The sequence below is a fragment of the Cotesia glomerata genome, linkage group LG5 (genome assembly GCF_020080835.1).
Source record: "Cotesia glomerata isolate CgM1 linkage group LG5, MPM_Cglom_v2.3, whole genome shotgun sequence".
Classification (NCBI taxonomy): Eukaryota; Metazoa; Arthropoda; class Insecta; order Hymenoptera; family Braconidae; genus Cotesia; species Cotesia glomerata.
This window is the reverse complement of record NC_058162.1, coordinates 19,122,875-19,135,811: the sequence shown is the minus strand read 5'-3', so window position 1 is coordinate 19,135,811 and position 12,937 is coordinate 19,122,875. Positions and strand designations below refer to the sequence as shown.

General features: G+C 34.3%; 2 protein-coding genes across 2 annotated transcripts in view; one reads left to right on the top strand and one right to left on the bottom strand.

Moving 5' to 3' along the window:
* The window catches only part of LOC123266303 (protein unc-13 homolog 4B), a 118,621-nt gene extending 114,858 nt beyond the window's left edge, over window positions 1-3,763 (bottom strand). The window contains exon 1 of the mRNA XM_044730483.1: window positions 3,613-3,763. Within this exon, the coding sequence (XP_044586418.1) occupies window positions 3,613-3,710 (98 nt within the window). The 5' untranslated portion in view covers window positions 3,711-3,763. The remainder of the gene's footprint in view (window positions 1-3,612) is intronic.
* Window positions 3,764-6,995: 3,232 nt separating this feature from the next.
* Window positions 6,996-12,357, top strand: LOC123266103. The gene is made up of 2 exons (XM_044730135.1): window positions 6,996-7,594; window positions 7,680-12,357. The coding sequence occupies exons 1-2, from the start codon at window positions 6,996-6,998 to the stop codon at window positions 12,355-12,357; spliced, it is 5,277 nt and encodes a 1,758-aa protein (XP_044586070.1).
* The last annotated feature ends 580 nt before the right edge of the window (window positions 12,358-12,937 follow it).

The window sequence follows — 12,937 nt, the reverse complement described above, 5'->3', positions numbered from 1 at the left end:
GGTGAACCTTGACATCCCTGATGTGGTTTTTTCTCCTTTTTGTCTTCATCATTGAAATTAATTATTATGAAAATTTTTATATTAAACTTGACATAAATATTAACTTTTATGGTTTTTTTGCTTAATAAAATTAAAATTTTCATTTCTTTGTTTTTTTTTTTTTTTAACTTTCCGCTAAGAAAATTGAAAATTTTCAAAAATCGGGAAGTTATTGGTTTCACCCCGTTTTTCGAAAATCGAGTTTTCATCAGATCTCAACGTTTCGAGGTCCTAGGAAGCTTCTCTAACTATTCCCGCGATGGTGTCTGTATGTCTGTATATATGTATGTGTGTGTGTGTGTGTGTGTGTGTGTGTGTGTGTGTGTGTGTGTGTGTGTGTGTGTGTGTGTGTGTGTGTGTGCGTGCGTGTGCGTGTGTGTGTGTATGCACGCGTGCGTGTGTATGCATTTGAACGGCTAGACTGATTGAAACGTGATTTGCGGCATTCCACAGAATTTAACTGAGATTTTTTGAGAATTTAAATCTGAAATATAACTTTATCAAAAAAATATTTTTTTAAATGACTTTTTAATCACGATACCAATCAGTCCTATAATTTAATCAAGTCTTAACCTCAAAAAACAACGTCAATTACTGAAAATCTTGTCAAAATCGATTAATTTGTTCGGGATATTCGAAAAAATCTTTTTTTCTACATAACTTCGAAAGTTTTCTTCGAATCATTTTGCAAGTCATTAATTATCTTTTTATACTTAAAAAATCACAATAAATGCCGCAAAACGAATCAAGATCGGTCAATTTGTTCAAGAGACATTTAATGATAAAAAAGATTAGGAAAACGGTTGATTCTGAAGGCCATCCCTGCAGCCTTCTGTTCATTCCATACCTGGGCGCTTAAAATTGTACTTATGACGTTTTGCATGCCTTAAGCGCGAAGCGCGCAGGTATGCTCTACTCTCGGCTAAAAATCGTGATTTCGATTAAAACTTGATTTTCATAATTTAAACGAAAAAAAATTATGGATAAAAAGCATATTGAAATAAATAATAGTAACTACAGAACACGTTAAAAAAATTTTCTTATCGATTAAATAAGATTTCTCAGAAAAAAACTCGTTTTTCTGATGAATTCAATTAATAAGAGCGTGGTATTCACGGGAGCTATGGGCTTTATAACACCACAATTTTGTCAAAAATCACTTTCACGATTTAATTTTTTTTTGTTTTATTCCTGAGGAAGTTTATCAAAACCCTTGTGAAAATTGCGTGTCAAAATAATTCCGTTTTGATACAGTTAATATTTTTCGATTGTCAGTTTGGTGACTTTTTCTGCGATTTCGGCAGCCATATATATTATTTTTCATAAAAAGAATTGAAATAACTGTAAACAAGCAGAAACTATATATGCATGATGGTATACTTACTAACTGTTTTATCATTTGTTAAAATTTTTCTTTAGTTCGACCTACAGAGGGGATAATACTACTCGCGGGAAAATTCAAATTGAAAACGAATAATTTTTTTTATGATCTAAATATCATTTATGTGATATTTTGAGCTCGCTGAGCTCAAACTGGTAGTGTTTCTATTCATTTGAGCTCTTCAAGCTCAAAAGTCTGATAGCAGTTTCATAGAACACTATTTTTGGAGTTTTCAAACCGCAATAACTTTGGAATGGATCAACCGATTTTCACACGGTTGGCGGCATTCGACGCAGTTTTATCAGTCTCATAAAGAATTTCCAAGTTTACATTGATCGAACAAGAAATTTTAGAGTAATTTCGAAAAAACACTTTCTTCGGTTTTCTTTCGTTCACGATATCTCTCGAACGAATCAACTAATTTTGACCGGCTTGGTAGCAATCGACGTGATTTTTTGTTGTTTAAAGCTGATCAGTTTTGAAATCGATCAGTGGAGCCGTTTAAAAGTTATTCAAAAAAACCACAGTTTAAAAAATTTTTTCCGTGGTTTTTTTGAGATTTCTTAAAATCTACGGGTCCGAATCGGTACACACACACACGCACACGCACACGCACACGTGCACACACACACACACACACACACACACACACACACACACACACACACACACACACACACACACACACACACACACACACACACACACACACACACACACACACACACACACACACACACACACGAATGGTCGGTGCCATTCGAAAGGGCTTGACCAAACTTAGATTTTGAAATCTATTTGGACCGATTCAGATCAATAGATTTTGAGAAATCTTCAAAAAACTGAAAAAAAAATTTTTTTCAAATCTGTTTTTTTTAGAATAACTTTTAAACGGCTTGATGGTTCAATTCCAAAAACTAATCAGCTCTTAACCCCAAAAAACCACGTTGATCGCCACCAGTCCGGTCAAAATCGGTTGATTCGTTCGAGAGATATCGTGAACGAAAGAAAACCGAAAAAAGTGTTTTTTCAGAATAACTCCGAAATTCCTAGCGCGATCGATTAAAAATTTAAGATTCTTTGTGAGGCTTGAAAAACTGTGTCGAATGCTGCCAACCGCGTGAAAATCGGTTTATTCATTCAAAAGTTATTGCGGTTTAAAAATTCAAAAAATAGTGTCTTATCAAATCTCTATCAGACTTTTGAGCTCGAAGAGCTCAAAAGCATAGGAAAGCAATCTTTTTGAGCTCGGAGAGCTCAAAATAATCCATAAATTGTATTTTTAAGCTCGAAGAGCTCAAAAACGTCATTGGTGCAATTTTAAGCGCCTAAGTATGGAATTAGCGGGAAGTTGCAGGGATGGCCTTCAGGGTTAACCGTTTTTCTAATTTTTTTTTTTTTTTTTTCCCAAAAACTTTATTTAAAATATTCAAAAGACAAACAGAAAATTATTAATTTCAATTCAAATCTTTCAGTTGAAACTGAAAAAAATACTTTTTGTAAACAGCAACATAAAATGTTCAAGTTATTAATTTTGAATATTTCAATAGCAAAGTTCATTGATATAATGAACATTTTATTGTTGTTATTAAAACGCACATGAATTTAATCGATGACATGTAGAGGTTGAGTACAGAATATATCGCGTTGCTTCAAGATATCTTTCTCAACATAATTTTTATTTATAAAATACAATTTATAATACACAAATATCCTGTTTTTGACATTCGAATAAATAGACTGAAGACGTCACGCCATAGTCCGCAATAAACAACGTCAATGATAAGTAAAGCATACTACCTAGAGAGCCATGCTTATATTCGATGATTTCTTCGAATTGACAAAAAATTCTCAAAATTCGTCACGTATTTTCCACATTAAAAAAAAATATCAATTTTCTCTATGGAGAAAAAAGGTTAACTTAATGTCATGAGTCATGATCATGAACTATAGTGAAAGAAATATATTTTTATGTCACACTACCAGGAAATTTAATAAAGCTATAATTGAATTTTCAACAGTTAACCTACGTACGTGATATGCCTGTTAACACAAAATTTCGTTTTGCTTATTATTGTATCTATTCTTTGAAACGATTAATAAACATAAACAATCTTTACACCGAGTTCTGGTTTAGCTGATTGTGAGTATTAATTATAAAAGTGAAAGGAAAAAAATTATAGAGTACTTACTCGCGAGTTGATGTCAATCTCCGTAATCTAGGATGTGCTTTAAATGATCGTTCTTTTTTCCCTACACGTCTCCATCGCCAAAATTTCAACGCATCCATATCTTAATTAAGAAGCTTCTAATCTTTTGATAGCTGAATGCAAAACTTGAATATAGAGGAACTCGAAACAGATATAATAATATTCCTGGTTGCTTATCAGACGCCCGCAGCGTAACTGCAAAAATATCTGAGGTAAGAAATACTTCGTGTCTCGTGAGTAAGATAATTATTTGATTGAATGGATGATAATTACACGCTTTGTCTGTTCCATATGACGCATGCTAAGTACATCCAAATTGAATAATTTTAACATTAATTGTCTCCATGATTACATTTTCGCGAGTATTCATTTAATTACATGTGGATTTTTTAATATTTAATCGTTGGGATTACCGGTGTTTTGTTAAAATATATAGTAAGTTAATTTATGAATTACTGGTGGAATACTCAATGTTTATTTTATCACAAAATGTTGAATATGTGTTGCGTGGATTATATACCCGGGAAAAACGGATTAGATCTGGCCATATATAAACAGATCTGGCCAGATCTTTGAATTGTCTCTATCTGACGAGATCTGGCCAGATATAATCAGATCTGACCAGATCTGGTCAGATCTTTAAATTGCCCGGGTAAAAAAGATTATATATAATTATATATACTCATACATAATTATATACGAAAAATGGCCCTATATAATTATATAGAATTATTTCCATAAAAAAAAAAAAAAAAATCGGCGAGCGCGGGAACCGAACCTGGGACCTGACGCTTGAAAGACTAATTCATTACCTGTTTACCTACGAGGCTTACTTGAAGAGTAGAGTTTGTAATAACTACAACTAATGTGAATCGTGTCCATGATCGATGCGTATTTAACAAAGTTTTTTATCAAATTTGCAAATTATTAATTATCAGTATACGCTGATAGAAAGATTTATTAACTATTAACAAATTAATTTATTCGAAGAAAATTATTTAATTTATTAAATTCTAATAAATATTTTTTAACATTCAATAAATATTTATTTGGGAGGAAAGTATATTTATTAAAATAGTTTATAAGTATTTATTAATAGTTAACAATAGTATATTACACACCTAGGGAAGTAAAGTAAGAAATGTCTCAGATCACATGTAATTTTTGTCCGAGGCGAAGCCGAGGTCAATAAACATGTGATCTGAGGCTTTCTTATTTACTGCCTGTGGTGTGTATACTATTTTTCTCCTCGACGGAGGCGGAAAGCGGCATTTCCGTTTAGCGCAGCGCGACGAAAGTTGACGCTTTCCGCCCGGAGGTGAGAAAATATAGTTATATCTGGCCAGATATAATAAAATCTTTTCTTTTACTGATGTATTTTTCAATCCAGATATGGTTATATCTGTTTAGATCTGATCAGATATGACTAGATCTGATCATGTCTGATGTATTTTTCAACTCAGATATAGTTATATCTGTTTAGATCTGACCCGATATGATTATATCTGGTCAGATCTAAACTTTTTCCCCGGGTACACTGATGTATTTAAGGCAAGTGATTATAATTGCTCGTGCGAAAATTCCCGAAAAATTCCATATTTTTATATATGGCCTGATATAGCCTGATAAGGGAATATATTATTATTGATGTTTTGGTGACTGTACGTCATTGCACTTCAGTCGACATTGCACCACAAGAAATAAGCATTTAGAGCCATCTATTGATTAAAAAAATAACTTAAAAAAAAAAAAAAAAACACCTTACCATGAAAAAATTCAGATAAAGACCCCTAGATGGCGAAAAAACGATCGTATTAGACCTCGGACAGTCTGCGAAGTCGTGAAAACGCGTAGTGTTCAATATTAGCCGGCATAAGACTGTGAGGTGCCTTGATAAGACAAATTGGATAATACACTGTTCCGATTTTATTTTTTATTTAATTTTTGAAGTTGTCCAATGGAAAACGACCCCACACCCGTCAATCTCATCTGTTCCGTCGTACGATTAGTTTTATTAGAAAATTTTAAATTAATTAAATAATTTAATATTTTTTTTATTTGTATATTCGAAAATTATTATTTAAATCGGTAAATAATATAAATATTATATTTTATTTTAAATTCAAACCCGTATTTTTAAGTATTTCATGTTATCTAAAAAAAAAGATTTATTCATTTGTTTAATTTTATTTATGGCTGTAAATTTCCCAGTCTAGGTATTGCAATAGCAGTCTAAACAATTTTTTTTTGCTCCTTTTTATTTTAGTTATTTTCTAGATTTAGAATAGAAAATAAATTTTTAATGGTAATTTTTGGGATATTTTCTTAAATAGTTTTTAATCTGCTTATGGTCATAAATTTGATACCTGGGTTATATTACTTTGGGTTTTTACTTTTGGTAAATTTCGTATTTTTAATCTTTTTATTGCTAACTAAGTTTAGAAATATTTTTGTAAACGTATCGCCCATCCAGGTAAAAATCTTAGCATCCGTATTCCCTTTCCTGCTTATTTTTCCAAACTGCATAGCTGGCAATTATCCCGCCTCCAAATTATTTCCTGGTCAACTATTCGTTGCCAAATATTCCTACTCCTAATTTATTCTACTTGTAATTGTAACGCCTAGTTTTTACTCTCCTTGTAATAATTTTTGTATTTTCTCTAAGTTAGTTATTCTTACATACTTTGTAGCGCACAGTCGCATTTCTTTACTTTAAATAAATTAAAGTTAAACTCAACCTCATGGTTTTTACTTAGTGCAACATCTATTATTAGTCTTGCATTTATTAATAGTGAACTAAACGTTTTATTCACAATTTATTTGAGTAACTCATTTACTTGGTATAAAATATAAGCTTTAATTTTATACGTAAAATTTTATATACTTGCGGTAAACCAATCGCGAGTCAAAACATTGGTCCCTCGAGCCGGATAGTTTAAAATTACTTAACTTCCAGTGTTCAATTTATTATTTTATTCGAGTCAGTGCGTACTCGGTTTACAAAATTAAGTGAAAAAAAAATACATTTTCGTCGTCGTTCAGTGCCCGTAGCCACCATAAGCTACTATCCTGCACAGTCGAAAGACACATCATCTTTCTGATTCAACACCCAGGACCTGCTTGAAGCTTCTTCATCTGTTCCTGTTCAATAACCGAAACCCTTTGGAAAACTGCATCGTCTGTTCCTGTACAACGCCCAGTATCCAGCATAATTTAATACTGTAATTATCATCCAGTTGGTAAAGTACGTCAATTGGCTACCTATAATTCTATCCTACCTTTTTTGCAAATTGTTTCGCTTATATCTCGTGATATTTTTTCTTTTGCATTGATTCTTATTAACTAGTTCTGATTACTATTATAATATGACTGACGAAAAAATAAAGGCCTTAACAACTAAGCGCGCCGGTGCCAAACGATCTTTAGCATCGTATTTAAATTTTTTAAATAAATTTAATCCAGAAACAGACATTCCTGCTCTTGAAAAAAGATTTCGTGCAATAGAGGAAACTCGTGATAAATTCATATCGTATCAAGAAGAGCTAGAAGAATTGCTCGAAGAATCGGACGCCCTTTTTGCACATCGCGAAGAATTTGAAAACTCTTATTTTACTGCCTTTGGCATAGCCACTAAACTTTTAGAGCAATATGTTAAAAAGAACATTACACATCCTATTACAACGGAACAAACAAATAATAGTACTACATATTTATTAAATTCGACGAGTCAAAGTCTAGTAGATTCTCCGATGTTAAACGCGGAAGTAAATAATTTACAACAGCAAGAGCAACAAAACTCCAACAATAATAATGCACCGTCTCATTTCGGAAGTGTTCAAAATTTAGATGCTGTCAATCAGCAACTTCTATTATCTCAATTATCTCAAAATGCATTTGATAACTTTCATTCATCATCTTTGCCGACAATTCAATTGCCAACATTCAGTGGAGCTTATGATACTTGGTTAGGCTTCCACGATTTATTCAATTCTCTCGTTCATAAGGATCTAAAAATTCCTCCTGTAAAAAAAAATTATTTTATTTGAAAGGATGCTTAAAGGTGAAGCAGCCGATATAATTTCAACTATCGAATCCTCAGACGAAAATTACATCGTAGCTTGGGATCTTTTAAAAGAAAGATATGACGACCGGAAATATATACGTGATTGTCATATTAAAGCTCTAGTAGATATGCCATCCATATCGAAAGAGTATTCATTTCGCGCATTTTTAGATCGCGTCCAAAAACACTTACGCGCTCTTCAAGCGTTAGGAGAACCCATAGGTTCATGGGACTCCATATTAATCGTAATATTACGGGAAAAACTTAACTCCTCCGCTCGCGAGCGATGGGAAGATTGCAGTAGCGGTATAGCTCGTCCTACCGTTAATAATTTAATAGACTTTCTAAAAAGACGTGCTCAGGTAGAAGGAGTTCGACTTCAAAATCCGAAACCCGTATTCGAAAGGCCTAATAAAAATAATAATAATAACAATCGATCTAATACTCGCTCGCAACAAACATTTGCAACCACCACTCACGAGCAATCTTGTGTATTTTGTGGTGGAAATACTCATTTAGTTTATAGTTGTACCACATTTGCAGCTTTAGATCCTCATGCTCGTTATGAGGCTTCTAGAAATGGTGGATGGTGCACTAACTGTCTAAAAAAGGGACATAGAGCATCCAAATGTACCTCTCAGCCATGCAGAAATTGTAAGCTGAAACATCACACTCTTTTACATTTTGAAAAAGCAAATAATTATTCCAACCAATCGGTAAATCCTCAAGTTTCTTCTCATTTTGTTGCAAATAGTACTATCTTGCAAGCTCAAACAAGCTCACATGTTTTACTTGCTACTGCTCTAGTTGACATGGTGAATCATCAAGGCAAGAGCAAAACTATTCGCGTATTTTTAGATGCAGGTTCTCAGGCACATTTTATAACTGAAAATGTTGCAAACTTTTTGAATTTAATTAAGAAACCAGCTAATATTTATGTAACTGGGATAGATAATACTTCAACTAGCGTTAAGCATTCTGCTCGAGCTACCTTGCAATCTCGATGCAATAATTACAGGGAATCTGCTGATTTTTTAATTGTACCTCAAATTAGTCAGGCAATGCCTTCGATCACGATTAATCAATCAAGCCTCGACATACCTAAAAATATTAAATTAGCCGATCCCGACTTCTTCAAATCTTCGAAGGTAGATGCCTTAATTGGTGTTAAATTGTTTTACAAATTGCTCGTTGTAGGACAAATACCATTGAAAAATCACTCAAATGCAATTCTTCAAAAAACTCAGTTAGGTTGGGTCGTTGCTGGTGAAATTGATGCGCATTCTCAACCTTCGCTTGTATCTTGTCATATCTCGATCCATTCGGATCCTCCAGATGTAAGCTTAACCCGTTTTTGGGAAATTGAAGAACTTTCATCGAATACAATTTTGTCTCCTGAAGAAAAGGCCTGTGAGGAGCATTATGCTCTTAATACAACGAGAAATACTGATGGAAGGTATGAAGTACGTTTACCCTTTAATAATAAAAAGGCTGGCTTAGGTGAATCTTACGCCGTTGCGTTAAAACGTTTTTATGCATTGGAGCGTAAATTCCAGCAGAAACCCGAAATACAGCGTGAGTACATTGCATTTTTAGATGAGTACTTGGCATTAGGTCATATGTCACTTGCAAAGGATCAAAATACTACAGGTAAAGGGTTCTTTCTTCCGCATCATGCTGTGGTCAAGGAAGACAGCATAACGACAAAAACTCGCGTCGTTTTTGATGGTTCAGCTAAAACTTCAACTGGAATCTCCTTAAATGATACTCTTATGGTAGGTCCTAAACTTCAGGACGATTTACTTTGTATTCTTTTACGTTTTCGATCTCAAATCTATGTTCTCACTGCTGATGCTGAAAAAATGTATCGACAAGTACGTGTCAATTCTGAAGACACTCCATATCAAAAAATTCTTTATCGGCGAAATACCTCTGAACCTATTCAGATATATACACTTGAAACTACCACGTATGGTACATCTTCCGCTTCGTATTTAGCAATCAAAACATTATATAAACTTGCCGATGATGAGGAGGAGAATTTTCCAATTGCATCCCAAATACTACGTAGAGATTTTTATGTCGATGATGTGCTCACAGGTGCACAAACAATCTCTGAAGCAATTATCCTACGTGATCAACTCATATCTTTATTAAAAAAGGGTGGATTCTGTTTAAGAAAATGGGCTGCAAATCATTCATCTCTGCTTATTGAGGATCAAGAGCATCCTGATAGTGCACATATGTCGTTAGATCCTGACTCATCTATAAAAACATTAGGTATTCGATGGAATTCCCGTGAAGATTATTTCTTTTATGTTGTAAATCTTTCGGTATCCAAGTACATTACAAAAAGGACTGTTTTATCTCAAATTGCAAAATTATTTGATCCTCTTGGTCTCCTAGGTCCAATCATCGTGCACGCAAAAATTATCATGCAGCTCCTGTGGAAAGCCGGGGTAGCGTGGGATGAATCTATTCCTGTTGAGATTCATTCGTCTTGGTCCGCTTATTTGGACCAGCTACCATTAATCAAAAATTTACGCTTTCCTCGTGGAATTACCATACCTGATTCTGTTAAAGTACAATTACATGGTGTTTGCGACGCTAGTGAAAAGGCTTATGGCGCCTGTTTGTACTTGCGTTCAGTTAATTGTCAGGGTCAGATATATATACGCCTTATTTCCTCCAAGTCTCGAGTGGCTCCTGTCAAACCATTGACATTACCAAGATTAGAGCTCTGCGCTGCAGTACTACTTGCTCGTCTTTATCATATTGTAAAGCCAACTATTTTGACAAGCATTCATGAATCATATCTTTGGTCTGATTCTACGATTGTTTTGCATTGGATAAATACGCCAGCTCATCGATTAAAAACTTTCGTATCGAATCGCGTGTCAGAAATTCAAACTATCACTGAGTCTTGCCATTGGCGGCACGTTTTATCACAAGATAATCCTGCAGATCTTATATCTCGAGGACAGCTTCCGTCAGATTTTATTGAAAGTTCCATTTGGATTGATGGACCTTTATGGTTGACTCAGGAAAGCTCAGCATGGCCGGAAGGAGTTCTTACCCCTATAGATATTCCTGATTTGAAACCTCTTATTCCTAAAATTGCATGTTTGAAAATTGAGATAAAAGAGTATAACATCATCGAAAGATTTAGTTCTTTTAGTAGGATGCAGCGAGTTATAGCATTCATTCTACGTTTTATACACAATATTAAAAAACCCAGTAGTGAACGTAAATTTGGTCCACTACTTAGTACAGAATTAGCAATATCTCATGACTTGATTATACGTTTAGTCCAATCCAGTTGCTTTAAAAAAGAAATAGAATCAATTAAAGCTGGGGAATCACTTCCTTCATGTAGCAAATTAATTCCATTAAATCCGATCATAAACGAAGACGACATTTTACGTGTTGGAGGTAGACTTGCTTATTCTTCTATTGCTGAAGAACAACGTCACCCAATCTTATTACCTGCTCAGCATCACGTGACTAAATTAATTATCAAAGCCGAACATTTTCGACTTAAACATGCAGGTATGCAAGCAACACTATACTCAGTTCGCCAAAATTATTGGCCGTTAAATGGACGCAGCGTCACACGTAGCTTGATTCGTAAATGCATACCTTGTTTTCGCGCAAAACCGCGTCTTGCTAATCACCCGATGGGAACTCTTCCCACTCAGCGGGTCACATCTTCGCGTCCTTTCTTACGCGTAGGAGTTGATTATTGTGGACCCTTTTATATAAAAGAAAAACGTCATCGTAATCGCGGCCGCGTAAAGGTTTACGTGGCAGTATACATTTGCATGTGCACAAAGGCTGTTCATTTGGAACTTGTCAGTGACCTTACCACTGAAGCATTTTTAGCCAGCCTCAAGCGACTTTTTTCAAGACGAGGAAAAGCAATAGAAATTCACTCCGATAATGCTACTAACTTTGTCGGAGCTAAAAACGAGCTAAATGAGCTCTATGATTTATTTAATTCGAAAGCGCATCAAAATATAATAACTGAATTTTGTAACGCAGAAAAGATTGATTGGCACTTTATCCCCCCTAGAGCTCCGCACTTTGGTGGAATCTGGGAAGCCGCGGTAAAATCATTTAAGCATCATTTAATTAGAACCGTGGGTGATGCCTTACTTACTTTTGAGCAATTAGAAACATATATCATTGAGATAGAAGCTATCCTAAATTCAAGGCCAATTTCTCCTATGTCATCCGATCCTAATGACCTTCTTCCCTTAACTCCATCTCACTTCCTCATAGGTAGTCCGTTGACCTCTTTTCCACAGGTTGATTTCACAGATACCCCAATCAACCGCCTATCTGCTTGGCAACATGCTCAACAGCTCAAGCAGCATTTTTGGATACGCTGGCACAAGGAATATCTTCATCAATTGATTAAATTTAGTGGATCTCCGCGTAAATCAGTTAACATCAAGGTTGGAAACTTGGTACTAATCTTTGAAGAAAATTTGCCTCCTTTGCAATGGGTCCTCGGGCGCATCACCGCTGTTCATCCTGGAAAGGATGGCATTGTCAGAGTGGTCACCCTTAGGACAAAAACGGGCACATACGACCGTTGCGTTAAGAAGCGTTGTCCACTTCCCATCGATGAAGAGGATGACGACTTCACCGAATCTGCTTGAACTAGATGGTTCAAGGGGGGCGGCATGTTCCGTCGTACGATTAGTTTTATTAGAAAATTTTAAATTAATTAAATAATTTCATATTTTTTTTATTTGTATATTCGAAAATTATTATTTAAATCGGTAAATAATATAAATATTATATTTTATTTTAAATTCAAACCCGTATTTTTAAGTATTTCATGTTATCTAAAAAAAAAGATTTATTCATTTGTTTAATTTTATTTATGGCTGTAAATTTCCCAGTCTAGGTATTGCAATAGCAGTCTAAACAATTTTTTTTTGCTCCTTTTTATTTTAGTTATTTTCTAGATTTAGAATAGAAAATAAATTTTTAATGGTAATTTTTGGGATATTTTCTTAAATAGTTTTTAATCTGCTTATGGTCATAAATTTGATACCTGGGTTATATTACTTTGGGTTTTTACTTTTGGTAAATTTCGTATTTTTAATCTTTTTATTGCTAACTAAGTTTAGAAATATTTTTGTAAACGTATCGCCCATCCAGGTAAAAATCTTAGCATCCGTATTCCCTTTCCTGCTTATTTTTCCAAACTGCATAGCTGGCAATTATCCCGCC

Bases quoted from the DNA above. Each gene is read 5' to 3' on its own strand.
- LOC123266103 (XM_044730135.1), top strand. From the start codon at position 6,996: ATGACTGACGAAAAAATAAAGGCCTTAACAACTAAGCGCGCCGGTGCC. The intron at 7,595-7,679 runs GTTAGGCTTCCA...TTTATTTGAAAG, and splicing joins AGTGGAGCTTATGATACTTG to GATGCTTAAAGGTGAAGCAG.